The 23,000-nt window shown below is 44.5% G+C and overlaps 1 protein-coding gene across 2 annotated transcripts in view; it reads right to left on the bottom strand.

The window, feature by feature from the left end:
* IL17RD (interleukin 17 receptor D) overlaps positions 1-22,372 on the bottom strand; it is a 108,826-nt gene extending 86,454 nt beyond the window's left edge. For both annotated transcript variants that reach the window (XM_030207307.1, XM_030207308.1), the window contains exon 1: positions 22,235-22,372. In XM_030207307.1, the coding sequence (XP_030063167.1) occupies positions 22,235-22,342 (108 nt within the window). In that variant the 5' untranslated portion in view covers positions 22,343-22,372. The remainder of the gene's footprint in view (positions 1-22,234) is intronic.
* Between the last annotated feature and the right edge of the window lie 628 nt (positions 22,373-23,000).

The raw sequence follows: 23,000 nt of genomic DNA, 5'->3' as shown, positions 1-23,000 counted from the left end.
TGCCTGCTCATAATCAACGAGGAATGTCAATGGAATTGCTCAAGGACAGCAGATTGATCAATTAATATTTGTTAAGAATGCGGTTATTTGACATTTAACAGAATTAAATAACCCGCACCTCTGTTTTTGTCATACACCAACAAACTGGGGGGGATTACCTTCTCATTTTTAGCTTCTTGTTATTGGCTTTTCCATAATCTTGAATCCTACATTTATTGCACATTAATTAAAAAAAAAGCATGCAGCAGGCACTGATCCTTCTCTGGTGATCTGAATAGCCTAGTATAAAATCTCTGCGTGGCACTTCACGGCTAGAAATCCTTACTCAAAAGGAATCGGAAAAGTGAATGGAATGATTACTGAATTACAAAACAGCAGCTAATTGAAGAAACCGAAGCTCCACCAACTTCTACTATTCCTAACTCAAGAATTAAAGACAGAGGATTTGTTTCCACTGCTGTTTTCACATTACACAGCACAAGTAGTTGTCACCTGTGTTACCAGCTAGTTTCCTTTGGTATATTTAACTTGATCTTTATTTTTTAGCTTGGCAGCTTTTCTCGTACTCCTTTTGGCTTCCAGCTAAATCGAACCCAGCCTCTAATGTGCTGCCATGCCATAAGCTACCACTAAAAAGCATGGAGGGCAATGCTTTATAAGGAACACCTGCATTTAAGCATGTCTGATGTGCATAAATGCAGAATAGGTACCACTTATGTGTGTGCTTACCTAAAACCCACTATTTTGCAAGCTTGCATGTAAATAGCATAGGGACTTATTCTATAAAGTATATGCTCCTATATATAAGCTCCTAAAATTTATGCTCCTAAATTTATGAGCATAATTTATGCCCTAAATTTACACTCCTAAATGCTCCTAAATTACAAGCCTAATCTATGCTCCAAAATAGATTATGCTCATAAGTTTGGAGCATAGATTGCCAGGACAAATTATTTTTTATTTCCTACCATGCGCGGTGTTTCTGGCGTTAATCGGCAGTTGGTGCACGCCGACCGGTCACCGTGCATGCTGCGCCTAAGCCCTTACCGCTAGGTCAATGGGTGGTGGTAAAGTCTCTGGCAAAAAATGGATGCGCGCTGGTTTCAATTTTAGCGCACGTCCATTTTCCGGCCCCTTAAAAGAAAAAAGGCCCTTGTTCCTTGACTCGGTAAAAAATGGCCCAGCGTGTGCCAAAAAAGACACACTGGCACTATCACAGGCCAGTTTTTACTGCGGCTTTGTGAAAGGAACCCTCAGTTAAGCAACCTCCCGTGTTTGATTGCTGAGGCCTTTTTCCTCTGTAAAAAGTTGATTATTTGTTGAGTGTTCACTTCCACATAGTAAGATTTAGCATAAGCTAATGTTGCCATTGGTGTATGGCCATTTTTTAACTTACCAGGTAAGCACTTGCGGTCACCTACCCTCTTGTTTACTAAGCCGCTGCCGGTGGGCTAATGCAGACATAATTGATGTGCTAATAATGCTAATTGACATGCACACAGCTTAGAAAACAGGGGGGCTAGTTTGTAGGTGGTAGGGGCTCACGATAATGCAGATGAGCTAGCTGGTTAAGGAAGGAATGCCCACTATCTGCCCCTGGCACCCCTCCCCCCCCTCAAGAAAGAATAGGAAACACTTTTTAGTGTGCACAGATGCAAAGTTATGCAGGACCACTGAGCGTGTCCTTAGGTAAACTGTTTTTGCTGCACTAAACCCATGTTAAGGCTTAGCTCACCATATTAAAAAAACATTACTATACATTCATAATCTATATTATAGTTTTAAAAATTCCATTATATAACATTGCTTTTAGATTTAAAAAAAATATTTTTCTATACTTAATTGAATCCAAAAGGCTTAGATTAAGCAGGCTAGACATGCAAGAGGTTGCTGAAAGACTATTTTTAGTTATGTCCTGTCAGAGCAGGATGTTTGACAAATAAAACCTTCCAAAAACTGCCAATATATGTGGTCACATCTATGCAACAGGCTTGGAGGAGCAAGTCAAGAAAAGCGAGTTTCATCACACAGCATTTCTCAGTAAGTGAATTCCAAGCTCTTACTACTAACTTCTCATATCCTGGGAGGCTTTGCAATGAGCCTGTATTAAACATAACCTTGATATAAGTACAGAAGCCTGAGATGTTGATTTTGAAATATAAGAAGAAATGGAAAGCAATTTTTAAATCAATGCTTGGGAGAAATTATTAACATATCCTTAAAACAAATTCCCCACTAAGCTCAGATTCTGTACATGCAGTACAAAGACTGAAACACATACAGAATTTTTTTTATTAATATTATGACACAAGCAAGCCTGTACACTGGTCACTACTTGTTTTAGGGTATATATTTTATTCTAGGGGCCCTGTTTATTAAGGTGCGCTAGCATTTTTAGCACGTGCACAAAATTAGCGCGCGCTTAGTAAGCGGGGCCCTAGGTGTTTTATTCCTAATTGTTTTGTTTATGTTATCATGCAAATACTCGGGTATATAAAGTAACTATAACATTAAGGGGAGGAGTTAGCCACGTGGGCTACAGTTCAGACCCTGTATTGAAATAACCCAACTTGGGGTAAAAATAAATTTATTTAGATTTTGCTCACACCTTTTTCAGTAGTAGCTCAAGGTGAGTTACATTCAGGTACACTGGATATTTCTCTGTCCCAGGAGGGCTCACAATCTAAGTTTGTACCTGAGGCAATGGAGGGTTAAGTGACTTGCCCAAGATCACAAGGAGCAGCAGTGGGATCTGAACTGGCCACCTCTGGATTGTAAGACTGGTGCACTAACCACTAGGCCACTCCTCTACTCCAATTTCACAGAAGCCCATGGGCTGAATACTTTTCATCCATCTGCACTAGTCAGGAGTTTTGCAGGCCCTTAACTTACTGTATGCATCACTATTCATTCATATCATAATCCATATAGTTTAAATTTTCTATTTTATTTTCCATTGAGGAGCAGCAGGAATTGACATACTCTCTGTTCATAAGAGGGTCAAGGCCTTTTTTATTTCACTGTAGTCCAGAGTCTGACTCATTGGTGGTATTAGTGGATGTCAAATTGGCACTACCGCGGGGGTAGCACGGGCGCCCCTTGGCAGTTTCAAAGCTGGCACGTGCTGTTTCCCACAGCACCTCCTAAACAGGAGGTGGTAAATGCTCCTGTGGTCATTTTTTTTAAATGGCCACGAACCGATGCTAACATTACCACACAGTAGTACAGCAGAGAGAGGGAGCAAAGTACAAACAAGGGTCCAAACAGCAAAAAAACAGCACCAGGGGCCTTAAAAATGGGGACACAGTTCTATAATCGTACACCTGCACAGCGCCTGTGTCAGGGGTCTGCTTAGTAAAAGCTGTTCTTGAGGTCTGCAGAACAGTAGGCATGTGCAGGGGCAGGCTGCAGCAGGCAGCCTCCTGCCTGCCAAGTCCAGAGTTCTGCCTGCTACGTGGTGTCTGCCCTTTTCTGCCTACCTCCTGCTTGTTTTTTGTCACCGTTGCTCTGCCGCTGCCTGCTGCACCCTGCCCCTGCACATGCCTGCTGTTCTGCAGATCTCAAGAACAGCTTTTACTAAGCAGACCCCTGAAGCAGGCGCTGTGCGTCGAAACACGGCCCGTGTTGGGTCTTTTTCAAAGACTGTTTTATAAAGGTGTACGATTAAAGAATTGTGTCCCCATTTTTAAGGCCCCTGGTGCTGTTTTTTTTTTTTTTGCTGTTTGAACATTAGCACACAGCCACGTATTCTGGAAATAGAAAAAGGCAAAATTTACAGCCTCACTAGAAATAGGGGAAGTCCCACATAAAGACACGCTAAGGGTCAGATTCTGTATATGGTGCCCCCCAAAAATCTGTGCGACAAAGATTTCCGCCTGAGCGTATTCTATAAGCGGTGCCTAGATTTAGGTGTGATATATAGAATACGCTTTGGCGGAAATCCTAGAACCTAAAACTACGCACCTCCATTTAGGCCTATGAAAACATGGCCTAAATCTCTGCGCGTAGATTTACAGTGGTGGAAATAAGTATTTGATCCCTTGCTGATTTTGTAAGTTTGCCCACTGACAAAGACATGAGCAGCCCATAATTGAAGGGTAGGTTATTGGTAACAGTGAGAGATAGCACATCATAAATTAAATCCGGAAAATCACATTGTGGAAAGTATATGAATTTATTTGCATTCTGCAGAGGGAAATAAGTATTTAATCCCTCTGGCAACAAGACCTAATACTTGGTGGCAAAACCCTTGTTGGCAAGCACAGCGGTCAGACGTCTTCTGTAGTTGATGATGAGGTTTGCACACGTCAGGAGGAATTTTGGTCCACTCCTCTTTGCAGATCATCTCTAAATCATTAAGAGTTCTGGGCTGTCGCTTGGCAACTCGCAGCTTCAGCTCCCTCCATAAGTTTTCAATGGGATTAAGGTCTGGTGACTGGCTAGGCCACTCCATGACCCTAATGTGCTTCTTCCTGAGCCACTCCTTTGTTGCCTTGGCTGTATGTTTTGGGTCATTGTCGTGCTGGAAGACCCAGCCACGACCCATTTTTAAGGCCCTGGCGGAGGGAAGGAGGTTGTCACTCAGAATTGTACGGTACATGGCCCCATCCATTCTCCCATTGATGCGGTGAAGTAGTCCTGTGCCCTTAGCAGAGAAACACCCCCAAAACATAACATTTCCACCTCCATGCTTGACAGTGGGGACGGTGTTCTTTGGGTCATAGGCAGCATTTCTCTTCCTCCAAACACGGCGAGTTGAGTTCATGCCAAAGAGCTCAATTTTTGTCTCATCTGACCACAGCACCTTCTCCCAATCACTCTCGGCATCATCCAGGTGTTCACTGGCAAACTTCAGACGGGCCGTCACATGTGCCTTCCGGAGCAGGGGGACCTTGCGGGCACTGCAGGATTGCAATCCGTTATGTCGTAATGTGTTACCAATGGTTTTCGTGGTGACAGTGGTCCCAGCTGCCTTGAGATCATTGACAAGTTCCCCCCTTGTAGTTGTAGGCTGATTTCTAACCTTCCTCATGATCAAGGATACCCCACGAGGTGAGATTTTGCGTGGAGCCCCAGATCTTTGTCGATTGACAGTCATTTTGTACTTCTTCCATTTTCTTACTATGGCACCAACAGTTGTCTCCTTCTCGCCCAGCGTCTTACTGATGGTTTTGTAGCCCATTCCAGCCTTGTGCAGGTGTATGATCTTGTCCCTGACATCCTTAGACAGCTCCTTGCTCTTGGCCATTTTGTAGAGGTTAGAGTCTGACTGATTCACTGAGTCTGTGGACAGGTGTCTTTCATACAGGTGACCATTGCCGACAGCTGTCTGTCATGCAGGTAACGAATTGATTTGGAGCATCTACCTGGTCTGTAGGGGCCAGATCTCTTACTGGTTGGTGGGGGATCAAATACTTATTTCCCTCTGCAGAATGCAAATAAATTCATATACTTTCCACAATGTGATTTTCCGGATTTAATTTGTGATGTGCTATCTCTCACTGTTACCAATAACCTACCCTTCAATTATGGGCTGCTCATGTCTTTGTCAGTGGGCAAACTTACAAAATCAGCAAGGGATCAAATACTTATTTCCACCACTGTACATTTACTTGTCCATATTGTATAACTGCACACATAAATTTTGGAACACCCAAGTAACGCCCATTTCCCTGCCCATAAACATGCCCACGTGTTACAGTTTAGGCGCAGAGTATTACAGAGTATGCTTAGCTAGTTGTGCACGTAAATTCTAATTATTGCCAATTAGAACTCATTATTGCTTGTTAAATGCTGTTAACCACATTGATTGGCTTGTTACAGAATACACTTGGATTTCAGCGTGGATCTCTAGGTGCGCTATACAGAATCTGGGGGGGGGGGGGGGGGTAAGCCCATTTCTTAGCACAGCTTAGTAAAAGGCTCTCATACTGCCTTATCTACACAATCCAAGGTGATTTTCAATAAAACAGAAATGCCTAAAACAAACACTCCCACCCATAATTCTACAAAATATACAGGCAATATCCTGTGTCAATATAATTGTTAAAGTTTAGCACATCAGTAACACCATACAAGATATACTGGGCCTGATTCACCATAGTTTTTCTTGTATTCTGTAGTGATGGGAAAACCGCTTGTCCGAAATATACTTCTTAGAGGAATCCCCTTAAATATGCCCAGTATGAAATATATCCTGGGAGAGAACCCTAACAAAAGCAACTACTGGAAGATCGCAGCCAGAGGTTCTGCATTCTATTGCTTAGTATTGTGGAAACTTCCATACCCTCCGCTTTCAAATTTGAAAAAAGACCACTGCTGACGAAAAAATAAAAAAAGCCACAGGAGCTATCTTTAACAGAACTTTCAAAAGGCTTTCATTAATTCATAGCCAGTCAACCACAGATTTTCCCACACACTGGTACAACAAAAGTCAGAAAAGTTACTGATTGCTTGGCTGGATGTGAATACGATCAGAAAGCTGTAAGATCAGCAATATCAGGTTCCTCACACATGGGGGCCTAGAGAAGAAAAACTAAAGTCCACCCAGTAAGGACTGAACAAAACTCATTACTGCTATGCAAAGAGAACTCTGCACCTCAAAACCTCAGCCTTTTAAAAGACCTTCACTTTGACAAAAGTATGTGTGAAAAGCCAATGATGTCAAACACATTCTGACAAATGAGACACAAATTGGGGTGATTTAAGTACATGAAAATAATCTCCTGAAATGTTGCTTCTATAATAATTTAATGGAAATAGGTTACGCGTCTCACATTGCAGGAGAAAGTTCAGTTCACAAAGAAAGGATTTCAACCCCCTCTGTTCTAGCTGCAGGACATTCTTTTTAACAATACAGGAAAATAAAAGCTGAGCAATTCTCTACAAGGCATTTGTTCTTCACGAACGTTACAACACCTATTAAGCATATCACATCTAAAAAATCTGCACCGAAAAAATACATCTAGGTGTATGCTATAAAGTACACCTAGATTTTGGCATACTTTATAGAATATGCCTAAATTTTGATACGATTTATAGAATACTAGTAAAAAAGGCCCGTTTCTGACACAAATGAAACGGGCGCTAGCAAGGTTTTCCTGGGAGTGTGTATGTTTGAGAGAGTGTGTGTGAGAGTGACTGTGTGAGAGAGAGAGAATGAATGTGTGAGTGTGTGTGACAGAGAGAGAGTGAGACTGGGTGCGAGTGTGTCTCTGACAGAGAGTGTGTGTGTGAGAATGAGAGTGTGTGCCATGGGCCCCCCCTCCCTCCCTCCCAGTTTCAGGGCCCCCTCCCTCTCTTCCTCCCAGTTCCAGGGTTCCCCCTCCCTCCGAGTTCCAGGGTCGTCCCCCTCCCTCCCTCTGGAGTTCCAGGGTCGTTGCCTCCCTCCCTCCAAGTTCCAGGGTTGTACCCTCCTTCCGAGTTCCAAGGGACCGAGTTTCAGGTTCCCCCCTCTCCCTCCCTCCCTCCGAGTTTTAGGGTCCCCCTCCCTCCCTCCCTCTCTCCGAGTTTCAGGGTCCCCCTCCTCTCCCTCCCTCCCAGTTCCAGGATCCCCCCTCCCTCCCAGTTCCACGGTCGTCGTCCCTCCCTTCCTCCTTCCCTCCCTTCCAGTTCCAGCACCCCTCCCTCTGAATTTTAGAAGTCATCTTCACTTACCAAGTCGGGGTTACGGCGGCCGTCAGCAGTGGCAAAAGGCGTGCAGGCTCGGTCCTTCTCTCTCTCTCAGCTCTGGTCTCGCCCTCATTTCCTGTTTCCGCAAGGGCGGGACCAGAGCTGAGAGAGAGATAAGGGCCGAACCTGCACGCCTTTTACCGCTGCTGGCGGCCGATGTAACCCCGACTTGGTAAGTGAAGATGAATTTTAAAATTCGGAGGGAGGTGGGCTGGAACTGGAAGGGAGGGAGGGAGGAAGGAAGGGACGACAACACCCTCATGCGTGTGACGTCGCGTTCTGTTGATTGGTCACTGCTGCTTACGAACCCAGAAGTACGTGACGTCACTACAGGAGATGGATACAGGCTTACAGCCAGCACGAACCCTTCAAAGCTTCACTGCCACGGAGTCAGCTTCAGAACGTTGTAGGTGCTTTTTATTATATAGGATAGGATGCTGAGTGGCCATCCACGCCACTAAATTTAGTCATGGGCATTTACGCCAAGTAAAACTTGGTATAAATGTTGACGCCTAAATTAGGCGCAGACAGGGTGTATTCTATAACAACGCATATAGATTTTAGAAATGTCCATGACCTGCCTAATTCACACCCATGGCCATCCCCGTTTTCAGCTACGCACATTACAATTTACATCACTTTACAGAATATGCTTAGACAGTTGTGTGCGTAAATTCTAATTAATGCCAATTTGTGTCAATAATTACTTGTTAATTAGCAATTTTCAGTGATGATTGGTTTGCTAATTAAGTTGCATGCACAAATCCAGAATACGACCGGATTTGCATGTGCAATTAAGTCCTTAAACTACCTTAAGAAAAGGTAGCTACAACCAGATGAAGATTTACCACTGAATATATGGCCCTATCTTCTCTAAACCAGTCTCTGTCCTTCCTCTACCCAAGACCAAACCCAAAACTCTTCCCCTACTTCCCTAGCCTGAGGCAATCACTCTTCCCTTTCCACCTTCCAAGCCCTACAGCTGTGGGTGTTGTTACTTTTCCACAACACAAGTGCCAAGGAAGAGCAATATTTCAGAGGAAGATAGCCCTTCCACTCTGACTTCTAGCTCCACCCCTTGCCCCACCTCAACCCCACAGTCATTCCAAAAAAATATTTTATTTACACATTGGTGACAACAGGGATATATAAGAACTACAGATAACCATTTTTCCTATTCTTCCTGTCACCTCCTCTCACAACTCAACTTAGTTGCCTTCTCAGTCACTTTCCTTGACTTAGGTTATAAGTCAGAACTGTAAATATTACACCAAGCCCTCAAGCACCAATACAGCTATTATTAGGAAGCTAGAACAGGTTAGACACTACAGAACCGTACACAAGAATTATACACTTAGCAGAACCTTTCACATCAGTCACACATGCAGAAGACCCTCATCCAATGCAGAATAAGAGATCATAGCAGCCAACTGAAATGGAAACCTCTAAGAAAACCAGACACTATAAGTGATGCAATGCTAGTAAGTAAGAAGCCGAAATGCATTTCGTTCTGTAGGATACAACATTCAAACACAGAGATGCAATTTTCCCTAAGCTGACACATTTCAGTTCCTAAAAATTTTAAATTATTTTTTGTCTTTAAAAAGTGTTGTGATTAAAAAAATATATATATTTTTCTACCTCTGTTGTCTTGACATTTTATTTTTCTGATTGGGTTCGTTCTAGTCTTTCCCACTTTCTTTGTGTGATTCGTCTCCTAAATTTGTTTTTCAGTGTTTCCTTTCCATCTCTTTGCTTTTCCTGTCTTCCCATTGCCCTAGGTCTCTCTCTATCCCTTCCCAATGTATTCTCCCGTTGTTTTTCATTCATTTCCATCCTCTGTACTCGCCTCCTCCCAAAGCCTTGTCTATCTTTCTCTGACTCTTATTCCCTCACAAGCAACAGCTCCTTCCCTTTAACTCCATATAGTCCATATTTGGAGGAGTAGCCGAGTGGTTAGTGCAGTGGACTTTGATCCAGGGGGACTGAGTTGGATTCCCACTGCAGCTCCTTGTGACTCTGGGCAAGTCACTTAACCCTCCATTGCCCCTGGTACAAAATAAGTACCTGAATATATGTAAACTGTTTTGAATGTAGTTGCAAAAACCTCAGAAAGGCAGTATATCAAGACCCATTTCTCTTTCCTGACACCTAGGCCATTTCTTCTCGCTTAACCCCTACCCAGCTACCTATTCCTCCTCTTCAACTTCCCTTCAGTCCCATTTCTATATTCTCTCTGCCCTTCATAGTCCCATCTCTTAACACTACTTCCTTGGCACACTCCCCACCCCCAATCCTTCACACCATGCCCCCTCCACACACTTTTCACTCCCTCCCTCATTGGAGACTTTCCTCCCCTTGTACCTCCCTTCAACCCACTGCAGGCTTGTGCCTCCCCTTCCCCCCCCCTCTCTATAAATATATGATTCTTTCCCTCTGTTCACCTTCTCCACCATCCCCTCCTTCCCATCTCTCTATTAGAGGCTCTTTTTCTGACTTTATTTTTGTTCCTTCCTCTTTCTTAACCTCTGCTCTCACTAGAAACATTTTTCCCCCATTCTTGCCCCCACCCACCCAATGCTTTCCTCCCATTCTCACCCCTTCCCACCAGGGGCGTAGCTAGGTGGGGCCACGGGGCATGGACCCCCAGATTTAGCCCTGGCCCCCTCTACTTTCGACCCCCTCCCGTCGCCGCCGCCAGGTACCTTTTCTGGCGGGGGTCCACAACCCCTGCCAGCCAAAGTCCTCTTCAGCGCCGGTCTCCGGCGCATTCGCTGATTTGTTTCTGTGAGTGTTGACTCCTGACATCCTGCATGCACGTCCTGCGGAGTCAAGATTCACAGAAACAGATCAGCGAATGCACCAGAGACTGGCGCTGAAGAGGACTTCGGCTGGTGGGGGTTGGGGACCTCCGCCAGAAAAGGTACCTGGCGGAGGCAGCAGAGGTGGGGGTTGAAAGTGGCGGGGGAGGGGTGGTGGCTGGGGGAGGGCCCCCCCACTTTTGGCTCTGGACCCCCCTCCCGCCGAGGTCTGGCTACGCCCCTGATAAGGCGGCCTGGACATTGTGTCAGAAAGTGAAGGGGAGCCTTGATATTGTGTCATAGAGTGCAGAGGAGCCTGTACATTGTGTTGGGAAGTGCTGTGGGAGGGTTTGGGAGTGTGACTGGAGAGGATCAGGGAGAGGGATGCAGAAGAAGAAAAGAGCGCTCTCGCAAAAGCATTTGATTGATTTAATTCTGTTTGGCCCTGCAACATGTTACATAGCACGGTTGCTCCTTCATTATCTGCATGTAATGCAGTGTGCTGTGTGGTACAGTAACTTTCTGTCCTTTGCAGTAAATACAGATCAGATGCTGGGCACATCCCTGCATTTACCACAAAGGCTTTGTGTTACACATGCCGTAAGTACACAACTAACCGCATTTTAATAAAAGGATTCCTAAATGCATTGATATACTATTTGCACATGCTGCATTAGCATTACTGCCAGGCTGTGTGCAAGTCTGAATGTCAGTGACACCATTTTGATTTTGGTGCTGTGGCCAGATGGAGGGAATCTGTTTCTCTCCTGAGGGAGAAATGTATATGATTTGGAGGTTGTGTGTGTGTGTGGGGGGGGGGGGGGATTAAGGAATATTAGATGGGTCTCAAGATGAAGTTGAGAAGGCCTAGGGGTCATTATCTGATCACAGCTCAAACCCTTTTTGTTTTATTATACTCTTAACCACCGCCGAAAGACCAACTCATGATAAAGCCAACAGATAACTCGATTTAACCTGTTAGTAAATGCTTAGGCCCCTCAATTCTTCACATTTTGCTTCAGTCATTTCTTCTAGCAGCCTCACAAACTTCCAATGAACAAACATGTTTCCAAACAGAATTAAACCCGCATGTTCACATCAAAGTTCCATGATCCCTAGAGGGACATCCTGATAAAAACAAAAAACATCTGGCCCCAATTAAGCATTTTTTTAAACACCGCTTGCTTAATTAGCCAACTACTAACATGACCATCCAACATCCTAATGGAAACCTGCAGTCACCTACTCACATGGAGTAAGTCTTCATACCAGTGAGCCAAAAAAAAACCTACAATTATATAAATGATTGCTGCAAACACTGATCTTTAAGTTTTCAAACTGGCGAAGCAAGTTTACTGGTGTTTCCAATGCAGTAACATTAATTTTAAACATCAAACTTCAAATTCTCTACATGGCACTCAAAATTGCGCACACAATTTAATTGAATAATGAGCCAATTAGCACCAATAATTGTCTACTAACAAGCAATTCTTGGTGCTAATTGGCAACAATTTGCATTTACGCATGTATCATCCTAGTCGTCGGTATTCTATAAAGATGCACATGTAAATTTTTAAGCGCGGACCTGAAAAGGGGGTGTGGCCATAAACGGGCACTGGACAAGATTGGCTTTATGTCTGATGTTCAAGGTTTTGCATAAAGTTGTGCCCCTTGTACTGACATCGAAAATGTACTTGTACCAGCCCAAACGGCCATTAAGATCTGACGAAAAATGCTTGTTTGAAGCAGCATCTTATCATATGATTAAATTGGAGGAACGTAGAAGAAGAATCTTCTAGGTTGTATGTCCAATGCTGTGGAATAAAATCCCAAAACGAATCAGAGAAATTAAAGGTCTAAGAGAGAACTTAAGACATTGTTGTTTGTAGAAGCATATGGGTGATTCCAACTTGTTCATATGAGAAAGTACTATCTGCAGTAGTAGGTAATAGATACATCACATGGTGGATTGTGTTTGTTTATAATCTATGTGTAGTGTATAATTTGTAATGTGATTTTTTTATGTATGTAAACTTGTAATCTGCCAAGAACAGTGGATAGTGCAGAATACATTTTTTTAAATAAATAAATTCCTGAGCCCAACTGTGGGCAGCAGATTTACACCTACTGAAACCTGGTGTAAGTCCCAGAACTCAAGTTGAGCGTGGAGGTCCATTATTTTGTACTACTGCACGCAAATTTTCAGAATGCCTCTAACCCTCCCATGCCCCTAATGGTCACGCCCCCCTTTTGGCTTTGCACACTATGGAGCCATTTTACTAAGCTGTTCTAAAATAGTGACCCGTGCTATGACTAGCGCGTGGGTTTCCCCATGCGCTGACGCCACTTTTAGAGCAGCTGTAAAATGGCCGCATTTTCCATTTCTTCAATTACTGTCAATGCACTGATTTCCCCATTAGTGCATGGCCATTAGCGTAGAAGCCCTTACTGATGCTCCGGCACTAACCATATGCTAATTGGTTGGTGCGCAGCAATGCAGCTGCGCTAACCGATTACCACTAGGCACGCCTACTCTTTGCCTCTAAGCCAGGGGCGTATCTGCGTGGGGCCACAGGGGCCTGGGCCCCCACAGATTTCGCCCTGGACCCACCTACCACCACCAACCCTACCCCGCCGTTGCTGTTGCCTACCTTTGCTAGCGGGGGACCCCAACCCCCGCCAGCCGAGGTCCGCGTCCTCCTGCTGCTGCCGGCTGCCTTTAAAAGAATTCCTTCAGCTGGCGGGGGACCCCCAACCCCCGCCAGCCAAGCCCCTTTCATTTCTTCCACTGCAGTCTGCAAAGCTGGTGCCGAAAGTTTCTTCTGAGTCTGACGTCGCTGCAAGTTGTACGTGCAGAACATCAGACTCAGAAACAGAATAAGCTTCATCCTTTTTCTGAGTCTGACGTCCTGCACGTACAACTTGCAGCGATGTCAGACTCAGAAGAAACTTTCGGCACCAGCTTTGCAGACTGTAGTGGAAGAAATGAAAGGACCTCGGCTTGGCTGGCGGGGGTTGGGGGTCCCCCGCCAGCTGAAGGAATTCTTTTAAAGGCAGCCGGCAGCAGCAGGAGGACGCGGACCTCGGCTGGCGGGGGTTGGGGTCCCCCGCCAGCAAAGGTAGGTGACAGCAACGGCGGGGGGAAGTTGGCAATGGCAGCGGCTGAGGGGAGGGGGATCGGCAATGGCGGCAGTGGGGGGGGGGGGGCTATAATGTGCCCCCTCTCTCTGGCCCTGGCCCCCCCTACCGCCGCAGTTCAGATACGCCCCTGCTCTAAGCTATAAAATAAATAGTATTTTTTAGCATCTGGGAAGCATGTGCAGATCCCAAAGCTACTGCTGGGTGCCTGAGTGCCCCACGGTAATGTGTTTTCCCACAGCTTTGTAAAAGACCTCTATGGGATTTAGGCACCCGGCATTATAAAGTAGAACACAGCCAGATGCACGCACAAATCCCAACTGGTGCCAATTAACATCAATAATTGGTTGTTAGCAGCCAATAATTGAGGGTTAACAGCTCATTAGCCAAATAAGTAGTGCACGCATCTCAGAAGCGCGCCCAAATCTGGGCACCTTATATAGCATCCGGGGAAAGTATCTGCCCCTAAGAGCGGAACAGAATATTTTTTATTAGAACTGAGCCACACCCAAGAAGACGGGATTCTTGAAAGACATGGAGGCATATTTTCAAAGCACTTTGGAAGGCTAAGTTCCATAGGTTTCTATGGAACTTTGGGAGGCTAAGTGCTTTGAAAATAAGCCTCATGGTGTCTTTTATAGGCCCAGAAATATTTATTTATTTATTTATTATCTCATTTGTACCCCACAGTTTCCCAACAGTGTCAGGCTCAATGTGGCATACAGTGCACCACAGAGGCAAATGCCAATGCAGTAAAATGAAGCTAATACAGCAGGAAAATCTACAAGAGATCATGGGGAAGGAGTAGGGAAACCAGGAGGAAAGAGGGAAGGGGAATGTGTCCAAAATGTCTCTAGATCGATGCGCATCCAACAGTGGAGACACATGCAGAGGCCTTGGGATAAGCATTTCCGAATAACATGGTCTTTAGTGATTTCCTGAAAGTTAGATGGTTGGTGATGGTTTTTATGGTTTTCGGCTAAGAGTTCCAAAGCTGAGTACTGATGAAAGAGAAGGATGTACATGGATTTGTACTTGATGCTGTTGCAGTTTGGATAATGAAGGTGAAGATATGAACGGGAGAGCCTGAAAGTATTCCTGAGAGGTAGGATGATGATATCTATCATGTAGCCAGGTACCTCACCATATAGGATTTTGTGAACTAGAGAGCAGAGTTTAAAAGTGATTCGATCCTTGACAGGAAGCCAATGCAGTTTCTCTCAGAGGGGCGTGGCACTTTCAAATTTTGACTTTCCATAAACCAATATCAAACCAAAGGGGTGTTATTAAGCATGGACTCACTGGACCCATGCCCTAATTGGTCTGATACTGCCACAAGTTCATAAAAGCTACACCAAAAAAGGAAAAGAAGCCAAGACTCAAGCTGTACAGGCCTCTGCCCATGAGTACCTGTGCTTTTCAGGTGGTTGGACTAGTGCATCAGATTAGAGACCAAAACCACCACTTGCCTACACCTAGGTTCTCCTTTCATCTTCAGAGGCCAAGCCCCTTCTGTAGTTCCCACCAGGCCCAAATCTTTCAAGTATCCATCGATGCCTCCATCTAAACACACTGCTATGCAGGACCTTTCAAGAGTACTCTGAAGGCCTAACCCATGTGGTCTTGAAAGCACACATGCATCACCATCTTTGAATAATTACCACAATCTCAAAGTAACCCGAGGAAGGAACAGAATCCATGTTGTTTTCTGATGCAGAAATATTTGTTGGAACCACAAGACACTGGCCTGTATGAAATACCATTTCAACCACTAAAATTAGAGACTTTGAGAGTTACATGTTAACATCTGTGTAGTTAAACATAATATTAACCTGCCTTTTTAACAAATTAAATGAAATTCTGGGTTTAAGAAACATGCTGCTGTGGATATTTGTTTACAGCTAAAGTGCAGTAGGAAAGATACTCTATGAAAACAAGGAATTCAGCAGCAGTACAGTCAAATAATCTGACTTCGGGGGGGGGGGGGGGGGGGGAAGCCGGTTGCACTTCTATGTCACTGTGCAAATGTAAGTGAAGTCTGAATACCAGCAGACAGTGGAATTACTAAAATGAGCAGAGCATGACAGGGAGACAATTTAGGTGACATTTCAGCTGAATTTAGGGATGCAAATTTTCAGCTGACATGTCATCTAAATGTAGGAGCCTAAAACATAAGAATCTAAATTGAAAACTTTAATTATTTATTTGTACAACTCCGGTATGCCACAGGGTCACAAAAGTATCAATGCGGTTTACAATAACGTTAAAATAAAACAGAATTAAAACAACATGTAAACAACAAAAACGAGTAAAAGAAGTAGTACATTAAATATTAAATTAAATTAAATATGACCAAAACCGAGCTTCTCATTTTCACCCCCCAAACCCACCTCCCCGCTCCCCCCGTTTTCTATTTCTGTTGATGGCTCTCTCATTCTCCCTGTCTCCTCAGCTCGAAACCTTGGGGTCATCTTTGACTCTTCTCTCTCCTTCTCTGCTCATATCCAGCAGATTGCCAAGACCTGTCGTTTCTTTCTTTACAACATCCATAAAATCCGCCCCTTTCTTTCCGAGCACTCTACCAAAACCCTCATCCACACCCTTGTCACCTCTCGTTTAGACTACTGCAATCTGCTTCTTGCTGGCCTCCCACTTAGTCACCTCTCCCCTCTCCAGTCGGTTCAAAACTCTGCTGCCCGTCTCGTCTTCCGCCAGGGTTGCTTTACTCATACTACCCCTCTCCTCAAGACCCTTCACTGGCTCCCTATCCGTTTTCGCTTCCTGTTCAAACTTCTTCTACTAACCTATAAATGTACTCACTCTGCTGCTCCCCAGTATCTCTCCACACTCGTCCTTCCCTACACCCCTTCCCGTGCACTCCGCTCCATGGATAAATCCTTCTTATCTGTTCCCTTCTCCACTACTGCCAACTCCAGACTTCGCGCCTTCTGTCTCGCTGCACCCTACGCCTGGAATAAACTTCCTGAGCCCCTACGTCTTGCCCCATCCTTGGCCACCTTTAAATCTAGACTGAAAGCCCACCTCTTTAACATTGCTTTTGACTCGTAACCACTTGTAACCACTCGCCTCCACCTACCCTCCTCTCTTCCTTCCCATTCACATTAATTGATTTGATTTGCTTACTTTATTTTTTTTGTCTATTAGATTGTAAGCTCTTTGAGCAGGGACTGTCTTTCTTCTGTTTGTGCAGCGCTGCGTATGCCTTGTAGCGCTATAGAAATGCTAAATAGTAGTAGTAGTAGTAAGTTGGATAAGAAGGATAGTGCCAGGAAGACTTCTATGCTCTGCTCAATAATATTCTTATAGACTCTCTATTTGGACACTAAAGAGTCGAGTGACATCCACAACAAAAAAAATGTTCCACTCAATGTGGAAACTCAAAGGAGTGAAACAATTTCTTCCCGAGGGTAACATTTCGCAACCTGATACAATCAATGGTGCTAAGCCACGTAGACTACTGCAATGGAATTTATGCGGGATGCAAAGAACAAACATTAAAGAAACTTCAGACCGCTCAAAACATGGCAGCTAGACTCATCTTCGGAAAAACACGATTTGAAAGCGCAAAAACCCTCCGCGAAAAACTACACTGGATCCCAATCAAAGAACGTATTGCTTTCAAAATCTTCACCCTGGTCCACAAAATTATCTATGGTGAAGCCCCGGGACTTGATCGACCTTCCAACTAGAAACACATCCGAATCCACATGAACGTACCTAAATCTGCACTACCCAAGCTGCAAAGGACTCAAATACAAATCAACCTATGCATCCAATTTCTCCTACATAAGCATACAACTGTGGAACGCATTACCAAAAGCCTTGAAAACCACGTTCGACCACCTAGACTTCCGGAAAAAACTAAAAACTAACCTATTTAAAAAGGCATATCCTACCAACCCATCATAAACGCATGAACTCTGCAACACAACAAATCTAGAGTACAACATGGACATAACACAACTGTTCCGTTGAATGATTCCCTAATGTGGCTGTGCCACGTGAACTTTATCTTTATCTTACCACAACATCACCTTGTATTTGTTTACACTGGAGTATGCAAATGCCTCTCCGGTGCTATGTAAGCCACATTGAGCCTGCAAATAGGTGGGAATATGTGGGATACAAATGTAACAAATAAATAAATAAGAGCACAATAAGTCAAGGACTATAAATAGTTAGTACAACTGTGAATCTCAGTAGGCTGCTTATTCCAGAACATGTTACAACTGAAAACATCCCACTACTAATCATATTTATTTACATTTTGCTCACAGCTTTTTCACTAGTAGCTCAAGGTGAGTTACATTCAGGTACACTGGGTTAATCTCTGGAGGGACCACAATCTCATTTTGTACCTGAGGCAATGGAGGGTTAAGTGACTTGCCCAAGATCACAAGGAGTAGCAGTGGGATTTGAACTGTGCCACCTGTGGATGTCAAGACCGGAGCTCTAACCACTAGGCTACTCCTTCACTCTGCTTTTAACTTTCTTCATTCTTTCTCACAAGATATTGCACAAATCCAGCACCTTATCTCTGAACTGCTTTCAACTATTTAATCACCCTCCCATCTCTGCAACAAACTTCCTCTCTTCAGATTTCCATCTCCATCCTCTGATACAGCTCCCAGAACTAGGAAGTCTCTTGCCTCGGGGCATGAACTTCTGAATATCTGCTGAACACACTGCAATAATTCCTGGTACAGTTACTACTACTCAGTGGCATTCCTAGGCTGGCTGACACCCGAGGCGGATCGCCGATGCGCCCCCCCCCCCGGGTGCAGCGCGACCCCCCCCCCTGGCAAAATTACACCCCCCCGGGTGCATTTTTACCTGCTGGGGGGGTGCCGCGCGCCTGTTGGCTCCGAGTCCGCTCGTTCCCTGGCTGCTGCTCCCTCTGCCCCGGAACAGGAAGTAACCTGTTCCACGCAGAGGGAGCAGCAGGGAGGGAACAAGCGGACTCGAAGCCAACAGACGCGCAGCACCCCCCCAGCGGCGTGCACCCGGGGCGGACCGCCCCCACCGCCCCCCTTGGTAAGCCACTGCTACTACTACTAGTAATAATTTCTAGAGCGCTACTTGACGTATGCAGCTGTACACTTTATATATGCAGGTACCTTCTCTGTCCCTAGAGGGCTCACAATCTAAGTTTTTGTACCTGGGGCAACGGAGGGTTAAGTGACTTGCCCAAGGTCACAAGGAGCTGCAGTGGGAACCAAACCCAGGTCGCTAGGCTCCAAGCCCGCAGCACTAACCATTGGGCTACTCCTCCACTCCATGACTGCAAACCTCAGAGCCACAGCAAGGGTATTAAGTGCCCTGTGCAAACCTTCAGCCTTAGCACCCTCCCCCTCCCCAAACTTAACTCTTCAGCTGAACAACAGTCATTCTCACTGCAACACTACCCTTCCTAGAATAACCTGGGTAAAGGGGCTATGTCAATACTGTCCACCCTCCCAGCTGATAAAAGTATATCTTGTTTCTTTGAGTTTGTGTGGTTGCCAGGAGCTAAAGTTTTGCTGTTTGGTGCCCCCTAGAAGCTGCTGCCCTAGATAACTGCCTAGTTCTACCTACAGGTTGGGCCAGCCCTGGGTAGACGTGTAGTCTGCCATTCAAGTAGGAAGGAGTCAACTCATGGAATATTTTATAAAACAGTGTTACGTAAGGAAAAAGAAGCCAATACAAGGCTTTCAGCTCAGGGGCTGCTGCATTTTCAATCAACTGTTCACGCTATCCAAAAATACTAGGACTAGAGGGCATGAGTTGAAGCTACAGTGTGGTAAATTTAAAACGAATCGGAGAAAATTTTTCTTCACCCAACGTGTAATTAGACTCTGGAATTCATTGCCGGAGAACGTGGTACGGGCGGTTAGCTTGACGGAGTTTAAAAAGGGGTTAGATAGATTCCTAAAGGACAAGTCCATAGACCGCTATTAAATGGACTTGGAAAAATTCCGCATTTTTAGGTATAACTTGTCTGGAATGTTTTTACGTTTGGGGAGCGTGCCAGGTGCCCTTGACCTGGATTGGCCACTGTCGGTGACAGGATGCTGGGCTAGATGGACCTTTGGTCTTTCCCAGTATGGCACTACTTATGTACTTATGTACTAACTGGATTCACCGTATATTCTGAAAAGCAGCCTAACATACACACTATCCTCTCTATTTTACTAACCAGACACTATAAACAAGCCAAAATATCCATTTATTCTCTTACCTCTCTTTCTTGTTTTATAGCATGCTAAAATAAGAATATCTGTTTGAACAGGATACAATTACTTGGAGGCTTGGGTGTCTTTTCAATCTGTAGTGTCCCTGCAGTGTTTAGAGTGGCAGAGGGGAAGTGGCCTGTGGTTAAACAGAGGAAATGCCAAAGAATTTTAATACAGCAAACAGTCCCTTTACTTCCTACCAGGCATCACTTCAAAGGCAGCCCTGCCCCAGAGCAGGCAGTGTGTTACAGGGGCCATCAGTCATTCATTAGCATGTCAAGGCCATTCAAAACTTACAAGCAGGCCAAGATAAATACTATAGAAAGCAGATAAAGTCTCTCTGCTAGTCTGGGGAGAATGCCCACTGGGAACAAAAAAAAAAAAAAAAAGGTGCAGGAAACTGACTGGCTTCTGAAAGTTTCTCACTAGAAGTGAAACTTTGAGCAGTGTAACTATGATTTTTGTAATATAAAAAATGTATTTATTTTAAATGAGGTTCTGTCCAATTAGCTGTAGAACACGTGATGTTTTCATATTCCAGTATTTTACCATAAAAATACAATGTCCAGAAAAGGACACTCAATTTTCCCAAAAATAAATGTACTATTATTTAAAAAATTATTACTATTATTGCATGATGCTGTAAAAATAGGATGATCCCTGTTTTCAAAATAACATCACTCAGGAAGTGACCATTAAGATCCATTTGAGCAAAATGGTGTTTGGTGAAGAAAATAAAGTTGCAATTAAAGTTTTGTGACAAAATATGGCATACGCGCAAAGCATTTGCTACAGGAGTTTTCTAATAAGGTTTAGACTAATGTATTTTCAAAGGGGCCTTTTTACTAAGCTGTACTATAAAGTGGTCTGCACTATGATTGGGTGTGTGTTTCCTGCGTGCTGAGGCCACTTTTACTACTACTACTACTTAACATTTCTAGAGCGCTACAAGGGTTACACAGCGCTGTACAAATTAACGAATAAGGGCGGTCCCTGCTCAGAAGAGCTTACAATCTAAAAGACGAAATGTTAAGTTGGGGTAGATGAGATTTCCTGAGAAGAGATGAGAAGAGATTTTAGCGCAGCTGTAAATGGTCACATTTTCCATTTCCTCAATTAATGGCCATGTGCTAATTTCCCAATTAGCATATGGCCATTAGTGTCATAAGGGTTCCTGTGCTATTTTCTAGATTGTAAAGGCTAGCACAGGGTGATGTAGCTGTGCTAACAGATTAGCACTGGGCACATCTACTCTCTATCCCCAAACACGCCCCCAGCGCTAAAAAAAAATAAAAATATTTTTTGAAGCATGGGAAGCACGTGCAGATCCAAAAACTACTGCAGGACGCCCGAGCACGCCCTGCGGTAACCTACAATAAGCACGCATTAGTGCTTATCACAGCTTAATAAACGGGCCCCTAAATGTTTAAACAATTGCAAAGTATTTCAAAACTCTGTAAGGGGTCCTGTTTTTTCTGGACACCATGTACAATAGTAAATAAACAACTCACTTGATCAATAAAAATTAACAATAGGAAAAATGGAATGGGAAAAAAATTCTGTCTGAAATGGGATCCTTATTAAAGCGTACCAGTAATTTATACTCCTGTTAAAATGAAAATACTCCCAGATAATCCTTTTTAATGCGGATTTTACCAAGGAATCTGAGTCCATAATCTGCAGTCAGGTACCTAAGCAATGAAAATGAAGATAAGCAGAAAAATATTTCACTCCTGTTAATAATCTCCAAAACTGCAACCTGCAATTGTGAAGCGCCGTTCTAGGACGGAAACACCTTTAAATGATACAGTACAAGGACACAAACAAAACTTCTCAAGGAAAAACACAAGGAAAAAGGTAAAACACGGATAGTGCGGGATCCTCATATTAAAAAAAGTTCCTCATTTTGAAGAAACTTGAAACCAAAACGCTAACGTCTGAAATGCATCAAAATAAAATCAAATTATGTAATTGCATCAGTAGCATTTCCCCGCAGAATGGGAGAAATCTCTGGTAGTACAAGCAGCCCTGTTTAGGGGAAGAAACCCTAGGATGATCCGATGCAAGTCTTTTCTTACAGGGGCTCTTTATACCGCCTCCAAGATTTTTATCCCTTCTTTGCCAGTGCTAGATAATATGGGCAACCCCCAAAACTGGAGAAAAAGTTTCCTCTAAAGAGGATCCCTGGCACTGCAACCCTGCTCTTTAATCGTGAAATCTGCACTGCATCATCAAAATCCCTGGTGGTGATAGTCACGGAAGAGGAAAGTACCACCGCACTATCCGGACAGCTCGGGAAGCGCAGTATCCGCGCGCCCAGCGCTTGGCGAAAGTCACTTCGACTCCGCAGTCCGGGATTAAAGGATAACAGCCCAATACCAAACCACTTACCTTTGGTTCGCAAGTACTTTTTTTGGCCCCTCCAGCCTCAACGGACGTTTCGTAACTATTTGACAACAGACTGAACAAGAAAGAACAAAATCCCAGCCAAGGTGCCATGACCACAGCGGCAGCGCACGGCAGAACTTGTACTAGCATCAACTACTACTAGGTAGAGCGAGGAGGACAGCGGCGCGCGCGTGTGCGGCTCGCGCTCCGCCCCCTTCTCTGAAACGCCGGCTCAAGATAGCTAGGAGGCACGAGAACTTAGAAGCCGCTGCCCCGCGTGGCGGGTGCTCTCTGGAGTTTGGCCCAGTAGCGCGTGAGCACAGAGGGACGAGGGTCTTGTTTATTATGTCGCCTTTGAAAACAGACACTAGAAAGAAAGCTGAGGAAATGTGTTTTAAGGGACGTTCACAGTCAGCATAAGTGCCAGTCCTGTGGGTGCTGCTGTTGCTTCAGCACCCCCAATATTGAGCAGATGCCTTCACTTTGTCCAAGGAGGGGGTCACTTATGATGGGTACAGTACTTCTACTCATTTTGAAAACTGGACTCCTATGGTTCATAGAAGCTGGAGTATATTTAAGACGGACTCCGATGCAGAAGGGCTCACAGTAGAACCTGCAGTGATGTCTGAGGGCAGGGCCACCGGGGGGGGGGGGGGGGGGGCAAAATTCCCCGAACCCAGGACTCCAAGGAGGGCCTGGTGCCAGGGTCTCTCGCCCTCTCCTGCTTCCTGTCTTCACCTACCTACCCTCAGCTCCCTTCTGTCTGCCA

Source organism: Microcaecilia unicolor, chromosome 6 (assembly GCF_901765095.1).
Source record: "Microcaecilia unicolor chromosome 6, aMicUni1.1, whole genome shotgun sequence".
Lineage (NCBI taxonomy): Eukaryota > Metazoa > Chordata > Amphibia > Gymnophiona > Siphonopidae > Microcaecilia > Microcaecilia unicolor.
The sequence above is the reverse complement of the archived record's forward strand: the minus strand, read 5'-3'. Positions and strand labels throughout refer to the sequence as shown.